A 26,294-nucleotide genomic window follows, 5' to 3' on the forward strand; every position below is an offset into this window, starting at 1 on the left:
AAGAGGACATAGGTGGTGTTGTACAAACTTGGAGAACTTAGAAAGCGCAGATCTGCTATACAAAAGGATCAAATCTGACAGAGAAGCTAAGTATTGTATTTGTGCATTTAAGAGGAGAATATATAATCTGACCCGTGGGTCTTTCATGCTGGGTTTTTCCTCCTTGGAGGTTTTCCCAGGGTATGTGTGTTTGTCTATTGATTACTTACTTTCTGATTTTACCGAATGCTAACTTATTTGTGACAAATCTAATTACAATCTAGGGCATAAATAAAAGATATGTATGATTAACAAACCTAGGGTATAAAATTACATGGTATCAGAGCTAAGGTTTCACTAACATCTGATTTTTAGCAAATCAATTGTTGCATATAGCTGCTGTTTGTTTTCAGATTAAAATGTCAGGTTTGAAGGCTGAAGATAGACTTGAGGGAGCCATTGATTTTGCTGGTTGGAAAGTGTATTCTATTGATCCTTGAAGAGAATGATCTGCTGAAATTTGTAGAAGAAGAAAGTCTGTCTCCTCCAGAAGATGCTGAAGAGCTGAAACAGTTCAAGAAAGATTCCCTCAAGGCTAGAAGAATCATAATTGAGTTTGTCAAGAATCATCTTGTCACTGTCATATCAAAGTTCGTATCTGCCAGGGAAATGATCAAACACTTGGAAGGGATGTATGAGGTCAACAACCTCAGCAGGGCTCTTGCTCTAAGACAGCAGCATCTTCACATGAAAATGAAAGAAGAAGACTCAATCATAGCCTACTTCATGAAGATTAATGAACTAAAGGACAAGCTAAGCACTCTTGATTGCCAAATCTCGGATAAAGATCTTGTTATGATTGCATTAAATGGTCTACTTGATGAATGGGAACCATTCATTCCTAGCATTGGTGGAAGAGTCGATCGTTCCAACTTTGAACGTTTTCAATCTGATTGCATCGAAGAGGAATCTCGAATTGAGGTAAGAGGAAAACTCAAGAACTCTCACAAAGATAATCATGTTCTCTTGGCTAAATCTAGGAAAGGTGGACATTGGAAGAAAGAAAAGAGAAGCAAAGATTTTAGATCCTCATCCTATGATCCAAGGAAAAAGTCAAGAGATTCCTCTCACATTCGTTGCTTTAGATGTGATAAGTATGGTCACTATGCCATAGATTGTCAGAATGACCCAAAGGAAAGGGAAGCCAACTTAAATGAAGTTGCCGAACAAAGTGAAGATTATCGTCTTATCTCTGTTCTATCCAGCAATGTTCCTACGGACAGCAATATGTGGATACTTGATAGTGGTGCCTCCAGACACATCTCAGGATTTTGTGAGCATCTCTCAGATCTGATTGAAAAAGACACCAACCTTCATGTAGTAATCGGTGATGATGCTCGATACTCGGTAAAAGGTTCTGGCACTACCTCCTTAAATCTAGATTCTGGTATTTCCTTACAACTCTGTGATATTCTCTTTGTACCTGGTATTAAACGAAATTTGATTTCCATTTCTGCCTTAGAAGATAAGGGGTTGCAAATAGCATTTTCTGAAGGGAAAGTACTCGCTTGGCCTAAGAAATCTAATTTCAAGTTTGCTCGTATTATTGGAAATAGATGTGATAGTTTATATAAGCTTGCAGCTAACCCAATCCAAGCTCTCATTCATGAGACCCCTGAATCATGCGAACTATGGCGTAGAAGATTGGGTCACTTACACTTCCAAGCTCTTCCCACTCTCGGTAAAATGGTTAAAGGTATGCCTAAACTCAGTTTATCTCATGATGATGCTTGTAAAGGTTGTGCAATGGGTAAAAATATAAAGAATCCCTTTCATAAAAGCGATAGTAGGGCTAAAGAAGGTTAGAACTTATTCATTCAGATTTATGTGGTCCTATGTCTGTAGCATCCCCTAGCGGTTTCCTATATTATGTTATCTTCATAGATGATTTTTCTAGAAAAACATGGATCTATTTTCTTGAGTCTGAAGAAGTCCTAAACAGATTTAAAGAATTCAAAGCCTTAGTTGAAAATACTACAGGAAATCGAATTAAATGTTTGAGATCTGACAATGGAGGTGAATACACCTCAGGTAGTTTCTATGACTTTTGTGTTAAAGCAGGAATTAAGGAGGAGTTCTGCGTTCTCTACAATTCTCAGCAAAATGGAGTTGCTGAAAGAAAGAACAAGACCATTGTTGAAGCTGCAAGGGCCATGATCCATAGAAAACCTTTTCTATGGGCGGAAGCATCCAAAATTGCAGTTTACATTCAGAATAGATGTCCTCATCGCGCCCTAAAGGATGTGACTCCTAAAGAAGCCTTTATAGGAATCAAACCTGACATCAGTCACTTAAGGATTCTCGGGAGTCCGGTGTATGTTCATGTACCCAAAGAAAAACGAACCAAGTTGGATCAATCTGGAAAGAAAGGCATCTTAGTGGGTTACAGCGAATCTTCCAAAGCCTTCAGGATCTACATTCCAGGTCAAAGGTATGTTGAGGTAAACAGAGATGTAACTTTTGAAGAAGATATTGCTTTCAAAAGATCTAAAGGTTCATTAACCATCAATAATGATATGATGATTGAAAATCAAGATTCAATAGTTAATGCTAACCCTGAGACACAGGAGGAGTCTACTGACCTTCTAGATCAGGAAGTTCAGAATGACCCATCAGAACCTATGCACTCTACCGATATACCTCAGGATATTGTGGTCCCCAAGAAGAGACCACTTTGGGTTAGAAACACGATTCAAGATGCTGAAGGATTTGCTGCTCCTAGAGGAACCTTCAGAGATTGCAAGAGATTCCAAAATCACGCCAACTACATCTCTGTGATGTGCAATATCATTGAGTCTGAACCTCACAATGTCGAAGAAGCTATGTCTCATCATGCTTGGAAACTAGCCATGGATGAAGAGTATGGGTCTATCATCAAAAATGTTGTCTGGGACATTGTACCCAGACCCAAAGCCAAAGGTTGGGAGCTGCACCAAATGGACGTTAAGACAACATTCCTCAACGGAGTTATTGAAGAGGAAGTCTATAGTGAGCAACCATAAGGGTATGTAATCCATAAAAGAGACTCTCATGTTTGCAGGTTGAAGAAAGTCTTATATGGGCTCAAACAGGCTCCTCGTGCGTGGTATGAAAGAATTGATAAATACTTACTAAGCTTAGGATTTTGCAAGAATGATGCTGATGCTAATATTTACTTGAAAGTTTATAATGGTGAGATGCTTATTTTAGTTCTATATGTGGATGATTTATTTCTTACTGGTGAAAGTAAATTAATCATAAGATGTAAGAAGGAATTAGCCTCAAAATTTGAAATGAAGGACTTAGGTTTAATGCATCACTTCCTAGGGTTAGAAGTATGGCAAAGATCCAATGAAATTTTTCTAAGTCAAGGAAAATATACTATTGATATTTTGAAAAGATTTAGGATGATAGATTGTAAACCTATGCATACTCCTATGGAATCTAACTTAAAGAAGTTAAGTGTTTCTGCAGCTAACTCTGGTTTTGCAGATCCATCTGAGTACAGGCAGTTGATTGGATCCCTGATGTACCTAGTCAATATTAGGCCAGATATTTGTTATGCTGTGAATGCTCTCAGTCAATTCATGAGCTTACCTAAACTTGTTCACTTGGTTGCTGCCAAGCACATTCTAAGATACCTGCGTGGCACGATTGGCTATGGGTTGAAGTATTCACTGAATACCCCAATCCTTTTGGAAGGCTACTCAGATTCAGATTGGGCAGGAAGTGTCAAGGACATGAAAAGTACTTCAGTTATCTGCTTCAACTTGGGCTCTGCAATGATCTCTTGGGCATGTAGAAAGCAATCTCCGGTAGCATTAAGCACTGCAAAAGCTGAGTACATTGCTGCATCTGTTGCATCCAGAGAAGCAGTATGGCTTCGTAAGCTCCTTGTTGGACTATTTGGTCAAGCTAGTGGTCCTACCACCATTCATTGCAATAATCAAAGTTGTATAAAGATGTCGGTAAATCTTGTATTTCATGATCGGTCCAAACATGTGGAAACACACTATCATTTCATTTGGGATATGGTGCAAAGAGGTGCCATTCATCTAAAGTACATCAGCACAGATGAACAGTTTGCTGACATCCTCACCAAACCTTTATCCAAAGTGAAGTTCGAATACTTCAGAGACAGACTTGGTGTTGTGGAAAACGGAACCCTGATTGAGAGGGAGCTTCAATCTTAGTGACTCTATCTGTAGCACTTTGAATCATTCTTTGTTTGTGTGCAAGAATGAATTATATCCAATCTATGCTTGTGTGCTAGATGGATAATTGTAATAATGTAAAGACCCATTGGTGTATTACGCATCCTATGCTTGTGTGCTAGGTGGAAGATGTAATTCTATGCTTGTGTGCTAGATGGAACCTAAAGGTTCAGATTATGTATTCTCCTCTTCCCTAGTTAAGAGGGAGTGTTGTTTGTAACTAGGGTTATGTATGGGTTCGGATTGCCTTAAGGCAACATCCGAACCCCTTTAGGTCCGGGCCCTATCCTAGGGTAACGTGACCCTAATATATGCCCAGCCCAATATCCACGCTATGCTAAATACACGCCACCTAATATATTGGCGCCAAAACTCAAAGGAGGCCGACTTGCAATCAAGGATTAAAGATGTGTATAAATAAGAGACATTTTGCAAGTCAATACACACTCATCCATTCTACAAGCAAATGCGAAAACAGCTCTGCTAATAAGGTGCGAATTCATAAGGAAGAAAGCGAATTCATCCAGACTTGTGCGAATTTGTTCAAGAGGACATAGGTGGTGTTGTACAAACTTGGAGAACTTAGAAAGAGCAGATCTGCTATACAAAAGGATCAGATCTGACAGAGAAGCTAAGTATTGTATTTGTGCATTTAAGAGGAGAATATATAATCTGACCTGTCGGTCTTTCATGCTGGGTTTTTCCTCCTTGGAGGTTTTCCCAGGGTATGTGTGTTTGTCTACTGATTACTTACTTTCTGATTTTACTGAATGCTAACTTATTTGTGACAAATCTAATTACAATCTAGGGCATAAATAAAAGATATAAGTCCGATTAACAAACCTAGGGTATAAAATTATAGTAGAGCATCTTGTTTATGGTCTAAGGTATGAAAACACTTAAGATTTGCTGTTTCCTATGTCACAGTTAATTACATGTCATCATGATGTTAGAGAAGGGGATACAACTCATTGTATAGGGAATGTGTATTGCTTGAAGGAGGATACACCAAATTATGCACAATCCTTCAAAATACCAAATGGTGGACCATTGATCAATGAATGTGCTTTGGAGAAAAATATTATAGTTAGCCCTAAGTGGGAAATGATAAGACACAAAACTGAAGGTGTCGAGGATGTCTCAATAAATCCTCTTTTGGAGAAAGAGGTAGAGCATCTTGTTTATGGTCTAAGGTATGAAAACACTTGAGATTTGCTGTTTCCTATACTTGTCATCATGATGTTAGAGAAGAAGGGGATACAACTCATTGTATAAGGAATGTGTATTGCTTAATTCAAGTATAAGATTATGTTTGCATGTGCGATCTGGATGATCTCTTGAGGATCATCACCTTAGAGGATACATCTTTTGGTGGCTATGCTTGGTCTACCTTAGACGGGCATGGCATGGTGTTTGAATTTACATGGCTCCCCTTGAGAATGGAGATCTTTGAGCTTCTGAACCTGAAGTTGCTTGAGGACAAGCAACATCTTGGAGGGGAGGACTGTTATGTCCCCAATTAATTCGTATCCTTTCTCTGATTTTAGCCAGAACTAAAGTGTCTTGAAAAACACTAAATATTAATTGATAATATAAATAATATTAAATAATGATAATATTAAATATTATTATGTAGTTAATAAATTAAAAATTATGAAGTAATGTTAATAATTAAATTAATTTTAATAACTGATCTATAGGCCAACCTTGTCTAGCGTGTGGTGTGGCAGTTTTCCTCCTTTGGCTGATCTTTTAAGGCATAGGTTTTTATGTGAGTCTGTGTTGGAAATGAAGGCATTGAAGTTTATGTTTTGCTGATGCATTCTGCATTTTCTAGGACAACACCCCTAGAAGACAAGAAGTTGGTAGGATGTAATCCCTACCTGTAACTCATTCTTATTTCTGTTGCATTCTATCATCTGAAGTGGAAATGATTTGTAGAATTGAAGGTGCTCTCAGGATAGAGAAGTGGCAAGGCACAGCTGGATATATTAGTCATTGGACGACACATCTACAGTCAATGAATAGTCTTCCTTTGCTCTGTGCACCTACAGGCAGTGATTTGACTTCCTTTGCTGTGTGTCATTTGACACCAGCAAAGCAAAAGGAGAGTGCGTCGGGGAGTGCTGGTAGTTAAAAGAAATACATTCGATCATCAAATGAAGTATCCCTTGCGTAGTCTAAATCTACAAAGTGTGCAACATTATAAACAAAAGGATTCACCAAATTTGATTGTAAATTTGAAGTCAACTTAAGATTTGGATTCATTGGAGTAGAGAGTGGCTTAGAGTATACATTCTGTATTTCTCGTCTTAGGAATACTTCTCTTTTACCTTGCCACATTTCAAGACCCAGTAAACAGTGCACAAGGCCAATATCCTTCATTCAAATTTCGATGTCAATTGCCCTTTGCACTACCCTATGAGTTTTTCATTACTTCCTGTAAGAATAAGGTCATACACATTTAGGACTAGCAGATTAGAGTTATCAAATAGATAATAAAGATTAGGATTTGTAGCAATTATAGTGAAGTCCAAATTTAGTAAAATACTTATCAATTTGTGAATAATAAGCACAAGGTGCTTGCTTCAAGGTCAGCCCATACAGGGCTCTCTTTGGCTTGCATACTTGAGTTTGATATATATACTTTTTCTCTAGTGTTGTCATTTAGAAATAAATGTTTTTATGCCCATTTGATATAAAATTATCCATAATGAGATGCAAGAGACAGAACCCTAATAGAAGTGTACCTTGCAACTTTAGAGCAAAAGTTTGGTCGTAGTCAACTCCCTTTTTTGAAAGAATTATTGTGCAACAAACCTAGCCATGAACTTTTCCATGCTCTTCATCTACTGCATGCCTCACTTTGTACAACCACTTCAAATCAGTCATTGGCATGTCAACCATCTAATTCGGCCATATTCATCAATCTTTCAGAATAATTCAGTTATATTACTTTGTCATGGCATCTGGCCGTACTTGCTTTGAGTTTGCCTTGAGCTGAAAGGCACTCGATGATTCACTTTGAAAGTAGTCTCTTGTAATTTTTGAATAAGTCATCTAGGCTTCTGGCCCTGTATTAGGCACAATAGCATTAATTTGCAAAAAAATTGCAAGTACTAACAATTACTCCGCTTGTTGAGTTTCCCTATTTTTCAAACAATTGTTGTTGGTTTTTTTCAATAAATTGTGTACCCCATTTTTTTCTCAAGTACATGCTGATTAATCACCCAAAAAATGTGATTTAATCATGTGAATGCTAAATTACCAGCTCCAGTATGGGTGCAGGTACGGGAACTGGTACTTGGTATGGCGGTACAGCAATTTTAGTTTCCTTGGGTATGGGTACAGGGGATATATGTGCATGTGTGTGTGTGTGTGTGTTGCAAACTATAAAAACAGTGATATAATTGTCAATAAATAGAATATATTTTTGAATTTTGAAAGCTTTTCCTGAGTTGAGATATAAACAATATAAATGTATAAATGTCTATCACTTAATTGACTATGATAAAACTATCATTCTCTTTTAGTTTTATCAAATTGTTCAATTCTAATAAAAATAACGTCGTTTCTCCTGTCAAATTGATTCTTCGATTTTATCTAGTTGATAGCCTTTCTCTTGTCACTAATTTTATAAAATGCTTCGGCTATGTTTTGGTCCAGATCTGCATATACCTATCTATCTTGCTTGTATGGAAGTATTTTTTAAGCAGACTGAAAGATAACCGTGTAGGTTGTTGGCAATACAATAGCTGAAACATTTAGATGGTGCAACTCTTTGTTGTTTTAGTAGTCATTATTGATATTCTGGTGAAAGTATATTTACTCTTTGACATGGTCTTGTTTCCTTGTGTTAACTAATATTTACAAGTTTTTATATTGCCAGGCAGCAAAATACAGTGCCCCATCGCTTCCTTTTCCCTATCAGTCCAAAGAAGTTTTTGAACGGAGCATGCGGATGCCTATAGGTCCAGAGTTCAACACTATCCATGCCTTCCAAAATATGATACGACCTACAGTAAGTGAACTATAGGAGCCACTTTCTCTATGTGATAACTGATAAATAGTTTTGTCCTTTTCTTTTGTTATCTTCTGATGAATGATGCTTCTGTTTCAGGTTATTAAGAAAGCTGGAGTAGTTATTGATCCTATTAAATATGAAAAAGAGCAGCAGCCAAAAGATGAAATTCTTCATTCTGCTATGAGTTCAAGAAAGCGAAAAAGTTCTAATAAGAGTACTGATCAAAATTCTAACAAAAATAAAAAAGGGTTTAGTAAGGATCAACATCAAACTTCAAAGAAGTTGCCAAACAGGTTTTAGTAAGGATCAAGATTATGCTCTTAAAAATGTGAGTCGAAGGGCTATGAATCAAAATCTGAAGTGAGGCATTGAGCTTTTACTAATTTTTATTTTGTAAGAGCATTTTTTGAATTAGCAATTCAGAGTTGTCAAGCTTTGAATCAGCATTTGGGATTGATGTGACAGTTCTTTGCTATGTCAAGCTTTATAGAATGATTGATTCTTTCAATGTGGCCTATGGCTTATTGATTCATAGAAATAATCCCATATGTATTTCTAGTTATATTTCTTATCAGTTCCAAATTTTTCTTCTTATTTCTTTAATCGCTTCCAGAGCATCATAAAGCATGAATTGCAATCGATAGATGGCTTTAATCTATCTATTTATATGGTGTTTGTTTTGACCAACTCATTGGTTGTCTATATGATTGGAGACTTTGATTGAGATCAGATAAGGTATTGAAAATTTGAAAATCAAGTAACTGGTTACTACCGATGGGAACTTTTTTTTAACTGAGAAATTTCTGCCAAATTTGAAAAATCATGGCTATTGCACACTCATGATTTTGTGTTGCATGTAATGGGTAGGAAGCAATTCTTTGTAGATTCAGTGTGTTAAGATTTAATAATAAAAACCTCATTAATGAGTTATACCATGTTAAAGCTATTTTTCATTGTTGCAAGTTCACTTCCTTTGTTTTCAAATTATTTCTATGAATAAAGAAACAAGAAGAGTTTGAAGTAATTTCAAGACATGTATATGTGGGTAAAGTAACTGATAACATGTATACATTCTATAGTTGAATGACATGGGCATTGTTTATGTTGTTGTCAGGTGATATCAATATGGCACCAAAAAATGTGGCACAAATTTTACGTTCTTATAAGGTGAGTTTTAAAACTAATGGACAAAGGGAATACACAGTCATCATTCTATCCATAACTGCTTTTGTTTGAGGCTAAACTGAAATTCTATATAGGAACACCAAACTGGAAGGGATCATATCCTTTGTTCTATCCTCTTGTGGTCATGGTCTTATTGTAGCTTGCATTCTCAAGTTTTACAGCTGTTGTTGGTAATTTAAAATTCTAAGTGTGGCAACGATCTATCTTTTTAGGACACTTCAATATATGCCAAGAACAGAGCAAGGTCTGACAGGTGAAATATTATTTGTTAAACTGAATTGCTAATATATGAATGCTATTTTCTTGAATGGAAATCATCTGCTTGTAAATTTAAGCAGCGATTTTATGGGTTCAACAGTTAGGGAGTAACCATAATAATCACAAAACTATCTTTTTTTCTTTTGAACAAAGATTTTCTTCGAGGGATATTCATATTATCTATTGTTATATTTTAAGTAGTGATATGATGAGTTCAAACAGTTAAGAGGTAGCTACAATAATCTTAATGTTAGATGGGGATTTGTCCCTCGTCCCTAAATCCTGCACACCTATCCCCAGTAGCGTTTTTGGAATGGCAGGATGGCAGAGGACATCCCTTGCTTGTCCCCAGTCTGTAGGAAAATCATAGAACATTCTCTGGATTGAATGTAGGCAAAACTTAGGAAATGTCGTTGTGGAACATTTGGTGGTCCTCGGGATGACATTGAATGTTATTTTTATTCATTACAAGGTATGCCACCATCACCATGGTGGTTCTTTACGGTTGATTTTTTTATTTTTATTTTTTAATTTTAAATTGCCAAAAATAAAGGGAGCGTTAAGTGTTTATTTCTTTTCTTTAGTGTGTTCTTTGTTGTCAGCTTGTCCCTTATTTATTTGTTTGCAATTTGAGAGCTATGGTATGGTTGGGCACCATTTATTAGGTGAGTGGACATGGTTTTACGGCTAGTTTGAAATGGCAAACAAAATGGTTGGGAAGAGACAAAAATGTAGTAGATGTGCATCAATCCCATTTATTCAAAGGGTATTTCAATGTGTGGGATGTTGCCACTAGGGGACATGGCTATGAAAAATGCCACTTTTATTACAATGAACTACTTTTTTAAAGAAATGGAAAACAATGAACTTTTTTATGGAACCCTTCGAGAAATAGATTGTGTACCATCCTTGTTGACAAATGATATTCAAAGGTGGATGCATTGATGGAGGACATGAGCCAAAGTGGATTAGCACATGCTCCCTTGTTATGGACTAATATTTCAAATCGATTTTAATATTATTATTACATATTTTGTTGGTATATATATATATATTTTGTGTATTCAATACATAAGGATGTTGATCATCAATTTAGCATTTTGTACGATACTATAAAGGGTGGATTTTTTACGTATATAATAGGTTTGATGGTTGAGACTACTTACACAATTTTTTTGGGTTGTATGTTGTTTATTTGTTTGAATCATGTTTTGAAAGGCATAAAAAAGTAGATTGCAAAAAGATGGCGGTTATTGAAGCTAGAGACAAACAAATGATTGCATGTAATTACCACACCATTTTTATTTTTTATTTTTTTTCAAATTACTTGAGACTAGGTGGTAATTGAAGCTAGAGGCAAACAAATGTTTGCATATAATTACCCACCATTTTAATTTTTTTTTCTCAAATTACTTGAGATTGTATGCTAGTTGTTTCATTTTGTTGGTGAGTAGGTATGATGGAGGTAAATGGGACTACAATCTATGATAGTTTGCAAAGAGTAGAAGTGGGTTAAATCAAAGTTTAAAGAGGAAAAATGGTGCAATAAAATTAGAGAAGTTCAAATCCATTAGATCATAGTTACAGAGTTGTGGCAAGCAAAAGACTGATAAGGAGTGCATCTTCTTGATTCTGTCCAAGCTTCAAGGCCAATTTTAGTTTTTTGCTTCATCATTCTATTCCACCATGGATGATTTGGGCATCATATTCACTATGCCTTCGTTTGAGGTGTTTTGTGAGTGATTTACATGGGAGAAGGTTAAGATGTTTCATCTTGTTTCAGTTTCTAGTTCTAAATCTCAAGCCTTGGTTGCTCAAACTCCTACATTACATGGTAACAGAAGAAGAAGCATAAGAACAAAGGTATACAGTCTACTCATCTGCCTCTAGATTTAGTGTCATATCGACATGATTTAGATTCTTTCACCTCTTCCAACAGGTCTTCATCCAAGGAGGACAATCCTAAGTGTGCTTATTGCACCATGATAGGATATGATAAGAATCGGTGCTATGCAAAGCAAATTGATGAGCTGAAAGAACTTCTTTGGAAAATAATATCCAACCGCTTTCATCTAGTGCATCTTCTTCGACAACTTCAGAACCTGGACATTTTGGGCCTTCATCTATGGCACATGGTGAAGATGAGATGAAAGGCCATGCTCTCTTTGCATCGACACATTCTCAGTCCTCCAAATGGATTCTAGATTTAGAAGCTTCACATCATATGGTATCATCAAAGGGTATGTTCTCTTCTTTTGAGCATCATCCTTTTCCACATATATTGATGGGTAATAACACTTCCATGAGTGTTAATGGGAGTGGTTCTATTGAGGTTGATGGTTGCACATTTAATAATGTTGTGTCCCAACATTATCTTCCAATCTCTTTTCCATTTACCAGATTACCACAGTAGGACGGGTAAGACAATTGAGTTCATCCCTGATTTAGTGCTCATCAGAGATCTGCATAGTTGAGAGCTTGTTATAATTGGCAGTGTTGATCATGCAACATGGTTATATGAGTTCTCTTATTTTGCTCCCATTGAGCATGTATCTGGTTCTATCTCTCATGCATCGAGAGTGAATTAAAAATCTGAGGAGAGGTTTGGTCACTTGAACCTATGTGTGCTTCAATCATCCATAGTGGTTCTTAAGACTTGTTTTGATCATCCTCCACCTCCTACTTCTTCAGATATAAGTTTAGTTCAACAAGTTGATTGTTTCCTTCTAGTTTTAGCAGAGTGGGATGAGTACTTGCCAGATATTGCAACATTGTTTAATACATCACACACTCTAGACATTGGGGTCATGACCAAGGATATTCCATTCCTCCTTGAAGGCAGTTTGAGCATTCCTATCATCCCATCTTCAATGCCTTCAGACAAGGATAACTTTAAGAAACCACCCCTCGGGCAAAAGTGTAAAATCCTGGTGAATCATTCATTATTTTTTGGGGGTAATTTCATATTGATGGCAAAACAATTTTCAAATTTGGAAAAAAAATTAATTTGTATTGGCGATTTTTTTTAGGGTATGAAAATTCCATAAAATCCTAGCGAATAATTCATTATTGTGTGGGGAAAATATGTAATTTAGGAGGCAAAAAAAAGTTATACTCTGAAGGAAAAATTATTTAAGTGTATTGGCGATTTTTATCTACCATTTGAAAATTATTTAATTATATTGGCTAATATTTCGTTATTTATGAAAAAATAAATATTTTATTGGCGATTTCATAAATTCATTGTCATTTTCGTTATATATTAATAACCATTTCGTCATCTAATTAATGCAACATCACGTCGAGTCCGGACTCTGCACGATGTATCGATAATCGTGACCTCATTGACACATCACACGTACCTAAAATCCATCAATGATTTAAAACCGTTCGATGATCATAGATCAATGGCTGAAGTTTTATTTCGGCCCAAATTTATGAGAGAACATAGTTCTCCAAAAAGTCCCCATATCAAATCTTATCCTAATCGATCATCGACATTTATTAATGTGTTGTCACTGACTTCCTTTAACTGTGATCCACTCAGCACGCACGACTTCCAATCTGGTAATTGGTAGTCGATAGATCTGATCTTTGAATGTATTTATACCAATCCTTATTTGGTGAATTCGGCGGGAATTTTATATGGTATATAAATATTTGGCGAATTTCGTTCAACTATAACACGTCTTATATAATTTTTGAGGCGATTATGGGTTGTCCAATTAATTGGCAAATATAATAGAGTTGGCGAAAGTTGGGGTCAATGGAGACACGCCTGTGCAAAATGCCAGGTGAATTGGGTCCTCCTGGCAAATAAATCTTTATAGGGCTATTGGCGAATTATGGTCGTTTATTAAGGCAACCTTAGAGAGTGTAGGCGAAAAAATTGAATTTACCATGTGGAAAACATGGATTCTATTGGCAAAATCTTCACATAGATACAATTAATTACATAAAACAATGGGCGATTGGATCGTGCATTTGATGAATATTTATAAATTCCTGGCGACATGGCTACCCCTGGTCGATACAATATATTCGCCATTTTCCAGGTCGCCGACATGAAATATTTGCCATTGATGAGTATTTGCCACTAAAGTAAACTCTGCCTTCAGAGGTTGTTTAGCAATATCTTCACAATAGTTTGGATTTGTTTTAGTTGATTTGCCATATCATGATTCAAATAGTTCAACAATCAAGCAATTTTCCATGACACACATTTTGAGACTATTCCTTCCATCTCCTCTCATGGAGTTGTTTCAAACTTGGCCACTTGATTTGTTTATTCCTAAGGGGAGACACATGGTTTGCCGCTCTTGGATCTACATTAGTATATGTCCTCGAGCCTTCATCTTTGACATTGGAGTTTCTCTTTTATGGGGAGATACATCTTCTCTTCTTCTCTCTCTTATGAGAGATATTCATTGTACTTCATTGTACTTCTATGACCACTTGGAGTCCTTCAACTTAGTCACATGTAGTACCTTTTTCATTTCATTGCATCTCTTGCTTTTTGAAAGAATTTTTTTCCCATGTGGTTTTTCTCCCTTTCTCTGTTTAGAGAGACCTCATTGGTGTGAGTTGCATTGGTTTGTACATGAGTACCTAATCAGGCCTAGTTACCGGGGCTCATTCATGCATGCATTTTACATTCATCATTAGTTCTTTAGCTTATCCCTAATTTAATCTTAAGGGGGGTGTTAGAATAATTTTAGGACAAATATCTAATTATTTATTGATTAGTTCATTTAATTGCTTTTTCATTTAAAAGATAAAATTATGTGCTTTTTTATTATCTAGACTTTGGTTTTCTAGTTTTAATTCTAAATTTAGTTGAGCTTAATTTAGCTCCTACTTTGCATTGCTTTAGTTCTCCTAATTTTAGCATTAGGGTTTGCACCTACGGTTTCATTCATCTTTTAAAAGGATTCATCCATTCATTGTAATTTTACCTCCGATATTGTATCCTCGATCATTCCTTGTGCATAATACAAAATTCTATGTTTGTTATAGAGCACATTATCTTTGCTTGATCTTTTTTGTGTGATAGATGTTTTGCTTGCAGATGATTCTTGGCTCTTGTGGTTGATCATCAACCTCTACATAACATCACTATAATATAGTAGCAAAGAGGCACAAATCAACAACATAAAAACATCAAATGATATGGAATATATGGAGAAACTTTTGTAAGAAAGAATTCCACCAAAAGGAGAGGTCAAATATGCATTATCTATTGAAACAAGATTACAACTTGCCTCCTACTATCACTAAAGTTTGCACTTTTGTTGAAATATCAACTCAACAACCTAGAGAAACATAAGACCATTCCTTGGTTGTGGGTAACTTGTGGTGGAAATGAACCTCTAGAGAGTGTTGACTCCCTTGGAGCTTACCTATTCTAACTTGTGATATTGCTGCATATTGGGAAAAAGGATAAAAATGTTTGCTTGAATGAAACCTAAAACTAAGAGGTGATGCACCAAATGAGTCTTTTAGGATCCATATTTCTGTTTTATGATAGATAGTTGCTCAAAAACCATCTCAATTTGCACAACCCAAGGGTTTTCATGCACCAATGCATCAGTGCTTTGCAAGGAGGTTTGAGTTATGAATATTTTTTGAAAGAAAATATGGTTTACAACTAAATCATTGCTTTGCAACCACCACACAACCTGCAACTTACAAAGAATGCATGGTTTTACTACTTAAAGGTGTTAGGATGAGACAAATATTAAAGGGAATGCATATAACTTACAAACATTCATCACTCATCATTTTCACACACAATAAAATAGATTAGAGAAGCTAATGCTTATTTCATTAATCAATGGTACTTAGAAACAATTGTACATGCCTGAGAAATTGTGTTTGTTGAGCTATATTTTGTTGTATAAGACCAAAAAGAAATAGTTTTCAGATTACAAGTCTACATTAAACAACATGAATTCTTGAAAAAAATACCTCTTAGGCATCCTATTTCTCATATGTCCTATTTCTCTCTCTATCTTTCCCAATATGAGAAATAGGACAACCTTAAAGATCAACCAATGACCTCTACTTGCTTGACCAAGTAGCTAACCTCCACCTGGCATTGGAAAAGTCTTCGTCTTTCTTGATTGCTCAAAAGGCCTTGGGTGGCATTGGATAAGTAAATCCTTCACTTTTCAACCTTCTTCTGCTTTGCTAGCTCCTTCATTCACTCTCCACTTGTCTAGATTGCTCATAAATTGGTAAAAGGTCCTCAATGAGCTCATAATTTATTTTTCATTCTCTGAATCAGCTGCCTAACTCATCCAACCTCCTCCAAGATGTCCACCCGTTCAACCAACCCATAAATCCCCTCAAACTGTCACAACACAATCCAATTCCATTATGATTATCATTCAAACTTGAAGGTCCACATTTGCTTTACTTTTTATGTTCTCCCTTTATCCTTTGTTATCTTTTTCTTTAGGCTTGTCAAAACAGGCTCGCTTCTTCATGCTTTTGTCTATCATATGCTATGACTGAGTTCTTCTAATGAAGGTCACTATCATCTTTGGGTCTAGACTCTTAAAACCTTAAGCTTTAATTCATACTTGTACTGTCTTTTATGGACTGTCGTCATTTTCCAGATATTTGTCATGTCTCTTTTTCAAAGAATATCTAAAAATAAAACTTACTAAAAGCAGTAAGCCAACTATTCCAAAATAATAAATCAGAATCACATGACAAGTAATATTAATTTAATATTCATTTATTGTTGCAAATTCAAATTTCTCATAACAAAGAATGTTAGATTAGTAACTTCTTATTTTGGGTTTGGATTTTTAGAAGTATCTTGTTGGTTTTGGCAAGTTGGCTAATAGTGGGTGGTTTTTGAAAAGTTTCCTTGGCATCCTCGAGCAATTTTAACAATTAGTGGCTTTATGAAAGTTGTCAAAAAATGGTCATTTCCTTTTCATGCAAGTTTCCCCCATGTCAACTTGTTAGACTTGGGTCCCAATTTGATTCTAAATTTGAATTTTATATATTTTGAGAAATATGGACATTTGAGTTCATTTAGAAAATTTTCAGTTTGAGTCTTGACTTGTTTCTTTAGTGGTTAATAAACCAATGGAGAAGATTTTGTAGATATTTTTCAAATAAAACTTTAATGCGAAGTTTGAAAAGTTTCCCTTGATGGAATCAAGGAACACTGAGAGGGGGGAATGAATCAGTGTTCTGCAATTTTTCACTTTGTTAATCTGTTCTTTAAACCACTTAATGCATATGAAGGAAATTAAAGTGCAAAAACATAAAGCAAAGATCATTAACACCATAACACCAAGATTTTTACGTGGAAACCTGGTTAAGGGAAAAACCACAGTGGGATTCAAACCCACAATATTAATATACTCTATTAGAAGTATAAAAGGGCTAACTGCTCAAAGTTTACAATAAGGGCTACAACTCAGAAGGCTCATTGCCTTACAAAATGATTATAAGAGATACAAGAGTATTTGAACTATTTAATAGCATCAACAAATGCCTGAGTATAGTTCTAGTTAAGCACAAAACACATATTCTTACTTTGCTCTGTTCTAATATTTTGTAACATACTAAAGCACAAATCTTCACCTTGGACACATGAAACTGTGCACAATCGATCATACATGCAACACACAACCATCGATATAAAAAATGATCAAATCAATTCACCTTAGATATCCGCATCACCAACTTTAGGTCAATTCTATGTCGACTCAAAATCCGCATAACAAGCAACATGAAACACGTTACCCAAGTCAGCTCAAATTGATCCAAAAACAACAAAGCATAGCAAAACAAAAATGACCATATGCTTCCCACATGTTGGCTCACCAACCTTGAATACACAAACAACCACAAAAATCGATTCGCAAGATCCGCATACTAAATTTCCACACGTTACTGTTGTTCTAGCAAAAAACCAATCCACTGGATCTTACCAACCAACACAAAATTCAACATAGGAGGCCACAAACCTGGAACAAGGTAAATTGCATATCCACAATACATCTCCCATATTTGCAAAGCAAAATACTCACCCAAAATAATCCGCTAACCAACAAATTGCATGCTCTATAGATACATTGTTCTCACCAGACCACATAGATACTTGATCAATCTTCAATCAATAATTCAGAATGATGAAAAAATGAACCGCGGATGCCAAATCTGATATGAGTTGCCATCAATGACAACATCTCAACATACATGTAGTGTCTCTTGCCAACAATCTCCCCCTTTGGCATTGATGGCAACTCTTAGTGAAAAATGACTAAGTGTCGGACCAAAACCAAAGTATTGTACACTCTGCAACCAGAATCTAATCACCTAATTCCAAAGAATCAAAAAACCAAAAAACTCCCCCTAAGATCAACATTTTTTAGTTCTCTACTCTCCCCCTTTGATATCAATGGCAAAGGTAGGACACTGAAAATCAAAAGCTGAAGCCAAAAATGCTATACAAATATGTACATACAACTTCACAAAAACTTGAAAATATCTGCATACAAATTCTTCAAAGAGTCCAAATGACTATCCTAGCCCTTTTTCAAATTCTCAAAAACTGTTATAAACCCACTAAGAAGATAAGATTGTGACTCTGTTGTCTTGAGACCATCTAGATCATCTACCTTGAGAGCATTTTGAGCATCTTGAAAAGCATTTAACATTATATCCAACTTGGGGACAATATGGATCCTAAGTTCTCCAACTTTGTTGATTAACTTGATTTTCATGATGGCTCAATGAATTTGACAATGGATCAACTGACGTAGATATATTTTCCAACCGCTCCTTGTACTCCTGAGACTTTTTCTCAATATCCGTAGTGAACTTGTTTAGGGATAAGCATGATTTATACAAGTTTCCACCAATGGTCATTGCATCATGCATGCTTTTCACACAATTACTTAATGTGGCTCTATCATTTGAGATCATTTTCTTCAAGGTGCAGAGCCTTCTAGCCTCAAATTCATTTCTAACCTTTTCTTCTGCAGACTTTTCAAAAGATTCAAAGTGGGAATCAACATAATCAATTAGGCTTTTCAATTGCCCGGAGCGAGTATTAGATGTATCTTTTTGGAAGGAGGGCATTAATTTCTCCAGAGTGTTGATTGCCATGTTCATCAACAAGCTATCTTCAGTGTGAGATTTTAAAATATCTTCACTGGATTTGGCTTGAGAAAAACATGCCAACTGAAGCTTTTGTATGGGAGACAGGGAAGCAAGGTTGATTGGTCCTTGAATGAATTCAGGGTCATCTATTACTTGCTTACCTTTCACAGTCTCATTGTCTCTTTCTTTAGTTTCGACTTCAACCTTGACCTCTATCTTCTCCACATTTTCTTCTGCAACTTCTTCATTTTCAGGTGCCGAAGGGATCTTAACCTTATCTGTTTTATCAACTTCACCCACAGTTGCATCATTCTCCACTCTACCTTCTTCTAGAATATTGACTTCTACATGTTCTGTTGATTGAACTTCCTGAAAAGAAGTATCACCCACTGCCTGCTCAACTGATTGCACCTTCAGAATTGAAGGTATATCCACCTTGGTCTGCTTTGTTTCCAGATGAGTGTCATCTTGTTTCTTTGCTGGATTAACTTCACATTGATTTTCTTGCAAAATTTTGTCCAAATTTTGTCTATTTCCTTAGCAACTTATCAATTTTACCGAACATGATCTTATTTACTTTGTGCTTACTTCAAAATTTATCCTTGGCTAACTAGAGTAATCTATCTATCTCCTCCTTAGTAACAACTGAACATAAATTGATTAATATATATTCATTCAATTTCTCGTCTTCCTTACTTGATGTTAGTCTCCGAGCATCGAAAAATGTCATACAAACTCTTGGGTATGACTGTCATTAATTCAATTAAAACTTTATTGTACACATTTAGGTATTGTACAATTGCTTCCTCTAGAGTTCTCTTTCTGTATTCATCAAAATTTTCATACCACTCAGATAGTGGTTTCAAATTACCATCCTTAACAACTGCTTTTACAATTTGATCTAATGTGATAGGAGATATAATAGTACAATTACCTTGTTTCAATGCCTTGTCAATTTCAGATTTTGGCTTCTTGTTGGATCTAGTTCTGCTGAAAGGCTTATCCTTTGTGATTTTAGTGGCTTTAGCCTTCACCTCTTTAACTGTCTCATTTGATTCAGTTTCTTCATCATCAACCACCATAAATCTGACTGATTTACTGTTCTGCACACCATCAGATGATTTGACTGATGATTTAGGTTGGCTTGTTGGCTTAGCAGGATTGGAGGAGGGGGTTGTGCTTCTGGTTTGTTTTGAATTAGGCTTAGTAGCTTCCACCTTGACAGTTTTCTCCTCTGAAAGGATATCCGTTCCGACTTTTCTCACAGCTTCCTTGGTTATCCCTATGCTTTCTGCAAAAGCTTCAACCTCTTTCCGAACTTTCTTTTGAATGATTGGTTTCTTAAATTGTTGATGTAGCTTTAGTCTCTTCTCCTTGTAGGTTCTGAACCTTTCTTCATTGGGGTCCACCGGTTGACTCAACAAATGTTGAGCATATAGTTCCAAAATTTGTTCATTAACCTCATAGCCCATTGGTAGAATTCATGAAGTTCAGGGCTCCACCGCTTCCATCAAGCATTGGTCGGTGTCAACCATGAAATAAATGGTGTCTGCATATTTCTCCACAATAGACTTCGGGATTCTCTCCCTCATGCATCTCCTCCTGAAAGTTCTTTAAGTAACCCCATAGATTCTTATTTCGGGTTTTGGAGTCATCGAAATTGTATAGATACTCCCAGATCTGTACCACTAACCTATCAAATGCCCACTGTACCGGACCAACTCCAGGAATCTCATTCTTGAAGTAGAAGAAGATGCACAAAAGTAGGGTATTGTATTTAAAGAGGTTCTTCTTGTTCTCCTTGATCTTCTTCAGATTCTTAATGAGCTCACTACAAAGCAACTCACAAAGACCATGTTTCTTATTTTCCCTTAACATTTCATATTCAACGTATACTGCAGTAGTGAAGACAAAGTTCATTCGGCTGGAGTAGCAAATCTTATATCATATCACCATGGATGCAAATCGGATGTCATCAATAGTCTTTGCTCTTTTATCGAATTTAGACCCAATTGCATTGGTTACAATGTCATTCTTCACTATTTTCAGAGATGGCAATTGATCGGAAGCACACAACCCTATTACTACCTGAATCACACCTTTAGTAATCTTATGCAACTAATCCAGCCCCATGAATTCATTGTGAGAACGACTCAATATGTATTGGACACAATCCTGTTTGTACGCCATCAGAAACTTCATAAATTGAGCAAAAACCTTTCTTTCCAATCCTTTGGTACCATATTAGGTCTTCTCGCCAAATTGCTTTGGTAATTAGTAGCACTTAATTTTGCCTGATCGCCTTCTTTGCAAAGCTCTCTAAACTTCTTCTTTCCAATCGCAAGGTAATAAATGAAGAGGAAAAGTTACCTTTTATTCATCGCAGACTTAACTTTTCACTGTAATAAATGCACTCTCCCCTAATTCTTTCGGGTGCTCTATATTTGTCATAAATTCTTCACCGGATCTTCAAATTGACTCAATTCTTTTGGAGATCCTCCACAAACGTCTACAATCATCATAAATACTTCTGCAACTTGTCGGAAACAAACACACATCTCAAACAAGGGGTTTGAAAGATTTGCATTATTACTCCCCCAAGGCCAGATTCCTAGGTTCAGTTACCGGATGTAGTTCCAGCATCGGAATTGGGTGCAGACCCACTTCCCACCTCAGTCTTTTTAACCCGTGTCTTCTTCATCTGATATTTGATCTCCTCAACTTTTTCTTTACCCTTCTCATCAGGCTTCACATTCTTGTTCTTGTCTTCTAGACCTCTCCTTTTCATATTTCTACTTCTACAATACTTAGCAATACAACCAGATTTGTTGCAAGCATAACAAACAACATTTCATTGCATAGGCTTGAAATTCATCTGATTTCTTCTTGTTCTGCTCCAAACATACCACATGCATAACATCTGACATTTCTCCTATTCTGAAAGTTATTCATCATGGTTCTGCATACATTTTCCTTATGACCATATTTGTTGCATTTGAAACATTGATCGGTAAAAGATGGACCGTTATTGATCATCTTATTTCTACATTGACTAGCTATATGACCAAATTTATTGCAAACAAAACAATTGCTATTGAACTTATGAGAATTAGGTTGCCTTACTGGAGACCTTCTTGAGTTGTTCTTTTAATGTTGAGTTTTAGGATTGTTTTGACCAGATCCAGAGCTTTCTCCTTTCTCATATCCAAGACCTTGAGTATCATTAGGATTCTTTTGACTGGCAAGCATATCTCATCAAGCTTAGTTGAACTGATCTGGAACTTCTCCTTATATTCATTTGCAACATCAAGATCATATCTAATAAGAATGATCTATCTTTCAAGATCTTCCTCATGTTGTCTAGCATCTTGTAGGTCAAACTTCAGTTGTCCATTCTCACTCTCAAGTCTGCAACATTCTTCAGATTTGTTCTTCAGGAACTGAGCAAGCTTCTCTTTATTCTTCTTCCTTTCTTCAATCTCATCACAATGGCTTCCATTTCATTCTTTTGGACTATATTAGCTCTTGCAAGTCTGTCACATTCTTTTCTTTTCCTTCAAGGCTTCTTCATCAATGCTCTGACTTTCTTTCTGCTTAAGTTGGTCAACAAGATCCTTTCTCTTTTCCCTTGATTTATTCAACTGATCTTTCAATGTATTCTTCAACATCTTTGAGATTTTCTTTCACTTGCAGGTTCTCATCTTATGCATGATCAAGATCCTCAAGAGCAATAACCAACTATTGTCTAAGACTGCTAGAATCCATTGATTTACTGTCCCAGATCTTCCTCAAGTTGTTAGGCTTCCTCTAAGGAACTAGGTTCTGATACCAATTGATGGAATCAAGGAACACTGAGAGGGTTGGGGGGGTGAATCAATGTTCTACAATTTTTAACTTTGTCAATATGTTCTTGAAACCACTTAATGCATATGAAGGAAATTAAAGTGCAAAAACATAAAACAAAGATCATCAACACCATAATACCAAGATTTTTATGTGGAAACCCAGTTAAGGGAAAAACAACGGTGGGATTCAAACCCACAATATTAATATACTTTGTTAGAAGTATAAAAACATTACATAAGGGGAATGTGCATGCATTTAGGCACACTGCCTAGAGCTCACTGCTCAAAGTTTACAATAAGGGCTACAAGCCGGAAGGCTCACCACCTTACAAAATGATTGTAAGAGATACAAGAGTATTTGAACTATTTAATAGCATCAACAAATGCCTGAGTATAGTTCCGGTTAAACATAAAACACATATTCTTACTTTGCTTTGCAACTCTGCTCTATTTTAATATTCTACAACATACCTGAGCACAAATCTTCACCTTGTGCATGTGAAACTGCCCACAATCAATCATACATGCACAAAACACAACCATCCATATAAAAAATGATCTAAACAATTCACCTTATATATTTGCATCACCAACTTTAAGTCAATTCCAAGTCAACCCAAAATCCGCATAACACACAACATGAAACATGTTACCCAAGTCGGCTCAAATCGATCCAAAAACAACTAAGTGGACCAAAAAAAAATGACCACACACTTCCCAGATGTTGGATCACCAACCTTGAACACACAAACAACCACAAAAATCGATTCGCAAGATCTGCATACTGAATTTCTACATGTTACTGTTGTTCTAGCCAAAAACCAATTCGCTAGATCTTACCAACCAACACAAAACTTAACACCGAAGGCCACAAACCTGGAATAAAGTAAATTGCATATCCACAATACATCTCTCAGATCCGCAAAGAAAAATAATCACCCAAAATAATCCACTAACCAGCAAATTGTACGCTTTGCCGAATACACTATTCTCACCGGACCACACAGATACTTGATCAATCTTCAGTCAATAATCCAGAATGATGAAAACATGAACTATGGATGCCAAATCAATGACAACATCTCAACATACATGCAATGTCTCTTGCCAACATCCCTAAATGTTTAAGCTAGTTGTGAGATTTGGCACCAGGTTGGCTCTCAAATTTTTATGAAGTTTGTTAGTTAATTTATAAATATTTTTGTAGTAGATTATGATAGTAATTATGATGTATTTCGTTGATATAAGTATGCACATTACATTCTTTTTCAATAAATTACCTTCTTTTGAATTTTTGGTGTGAATAGTGATCTTTCAGTTTGCTAGTCTTATGTTCGTGTTAAGTCTTAAATTCAAAATAAAGAAATCTTTTAAAGAGTTTATTTTAGATTTGTTATTTCATTAGATAAGGTACATTACAGTGGTATTAGAGCCTTGATTTCGCCATCCTGAGGGTTTACACAATTTTGTTAAAAAGAAAGAATAATTTGTTAGCTTGTAGATTCTTAAGTTGTAGATCATGGGAGGTTTCTACAAATATATTTTTAGGGGTTTGAAAAATGACATTTTAGCTTCCAAAATTTCTATGGTTTGATGAATATATAATGAAATGTATAATTTCAAAGGCAACCATCATATTTTATGATAATAAAAAAATTACAGGAAAATATATGCCTCGAGAAGGAGAGGTTTTTAAAATTTCAAGGAGTACCTTTCAATGAACAAATTTGAAGTACCATTTGATGAATTGTTCGTGGGAAAGAGAAAAGAAGATCTTTTGAAGAGAGATGTATAAACCAAGGAACAAAAATAATAATTTAAAGAGGATATCTTTTAACCAATCAATGAGAAAGAACAAAAATTTGTATTCAACAAGTTGAAGGTAAGACACCTTAATTGGAAAAGATTTTCCAATAATTTCATATGCGCTTTCAAGTCAAGAAAAAGTCCTTTTTGATGAATTCAATGAAAAATCATCATTATATGTTGAATGTGAAGCCTCAAAAATTGAGGAAGTTGTTCTAATGGATTCTAATTGAGATAAAAGAGCACTCATTAAGACTGTAGGTGGTGAAAAGAAGGATATCATTGTGCAAAAGTGGATTCAATCTGCGATCCATGGTGAAGAAAGGGAACCCTTTATTAATATAAGATATTTTGATTTGTAATGTTTGTATGTGGCATTAAAATGTTAGTGTGAATCATAGAGAAAAGAATTCACTTGCTCACAGTGAAAAGTTCAAGATAAAGAAAAATGTAATGAATCATGCACATGGTGAGGCATTGATTGATCTACATAGTAGCATTTGGGATGGATATTCTTTTGAGAGAAACATTGTGATTAGTCCTTATTCATTGTTTTTGGATCACAAAAATGAAGTTTTTGAGAAAAATATTTGGGTATATGAGTATGCACTTTCTACTTGCAACCAAAAGTATGTAAATATTATTTGTCACTTTCTTTAGAACAAAATTCTCGTCAGTTTGGAAATCTTGCAAAAGGTGTAGATACAAGTAAGAAGATAAGATAAATTAAGATTGCAATTTTTGATGGGCTAAATATCACATTTACAAATTCATTTCATATCTTAAAACTCTCAAATTCTAGTTGTATTAGAATAGCATAGTGAAAGCATGCTTGTGTCTCCCTAACTTTTGAGGATGAATATCTCTTTGGCAACCTAAGGTATAGAAAATATTCTCAATTTCAGATTTCTTGTCTCTTTACATGCCAATACAAAAATTTGGTCACTAGTAAAGGCATACAAAAATAAGAAATGAGGAAGGGGCACAATTTGTAGTTATGAGGATGTGGGCTCTTGATTTCATATTTCAACTTTTTTTGACATATGAGATTAGAGTAATCTTTTGAGAATCAAATTAGAAAAATTCATTTTTGTTACTATTGAGTCATCCATCTCTTGTGTTTGGAAATAGATGAAATTCGTGAGGAATCATATAGGGTTTGTTGAGTATTCTAAATACTTTGCGCTGAGTCAATGTTCATGGTTCATAGATCACTCATTTGAGGTAAGTACCGCATTTAAAAACCATATTGTGGGTGATGGCCAAATGGAAACCGTCAAATTGCAATATTTGATGCTAGATCACGATAAGAAAAAGAGATCATTTTAATGATCAATATTTTTTGACTAATTATGCTCTGACATTTTTTATATCTAGCTACAAGCAAGTTGAAGAAAACATGAAGGATGTAATGCTACAAGCCTCCATCTTCCTAAAGTTAAGAAGGTTGGACATATTTTTGGGTGAACATAAGATGTGAAAAGACTTCTATATCTTAGTTCCAAAATTTGTGGTGGTTATGTTTATAAAATGGGTGAAGATATTTGAGAGATCTATAGAGGTAATCAACTCATGCTTTGCAATTCTCATTGATAAATTCTTACCTACATGTGTAGAAGATTATGGTAATGCAGAAGAAATTAAATGGGTAGAAATTTGTTTCGAATTGAAGAGAAAACAAGTTGTGATGTTCTCCAATGAGCATCATAGATATTGTTCTTTCAGTCAATAGTTTCCAAATCAAAAAATGAGAGTGTTCATATATATGCTTCTAGGATCATGTTTGGAGGAGATATTTCAACATGCCATGGGTTG

The 26,294-nt window shown here is 35.5% G+C and overlaps 1 protein-coding gene across 2 annotated transcripts in view; it reads left to right on the forward strand.

Annotated features, from left to right (window-relative positions):
* LOC131034531 (uncharacterized protein C57A7.06) overlaps positions 1 to 9,755 on the forward strand; it is a 41,303-nt gene extending 31,548 nt beyond the window's left edge. The window contains exons 8-10 of one of the 2 annotated variants that reach the window (XM_057966034.2): positions 8,122 to 8,253; positions 8,353 to 8,584; positions 9,371 to 9,755. In XM_057966034.2, the coding sequence (XP_057822017.2) occupies positions 8,122 to 8,253; positions 8,353 to 8,556 (336 nt within the window). In that variant the 3' untranslated portion in view covers positions 8,557 to 8,584; positions 9,371 to 9,755. Of the gene's footprint in view, positions 1 to 8,121; positions 8,254 to 8,352; positions 8,860 to 9,370 lie in introns of those variants that run through there. The other variant, XM_057966033.2, reaches the window with a different exon arrangement.
* The last annotated feature ends 16,539 nt before the right edge of the window (positions 9,756 to 26,294 follow it).

This window comes from Cryptomeria japonica, chromosome 2, assembly GCF_030272615.1.
Source record: "Cryptomeria japonica chromosome 2, Sugi_1.0, whole genome shotgun sequence".
In the NCBI taxonomy this organism is placed as follows: domain Eukaryota; kingdom Viridiplantae; phylum Streptophyta; class Pinopsida; order Cupressales; family Cupressaceae; genus Cryptomeria; species Cryptomeria japonica.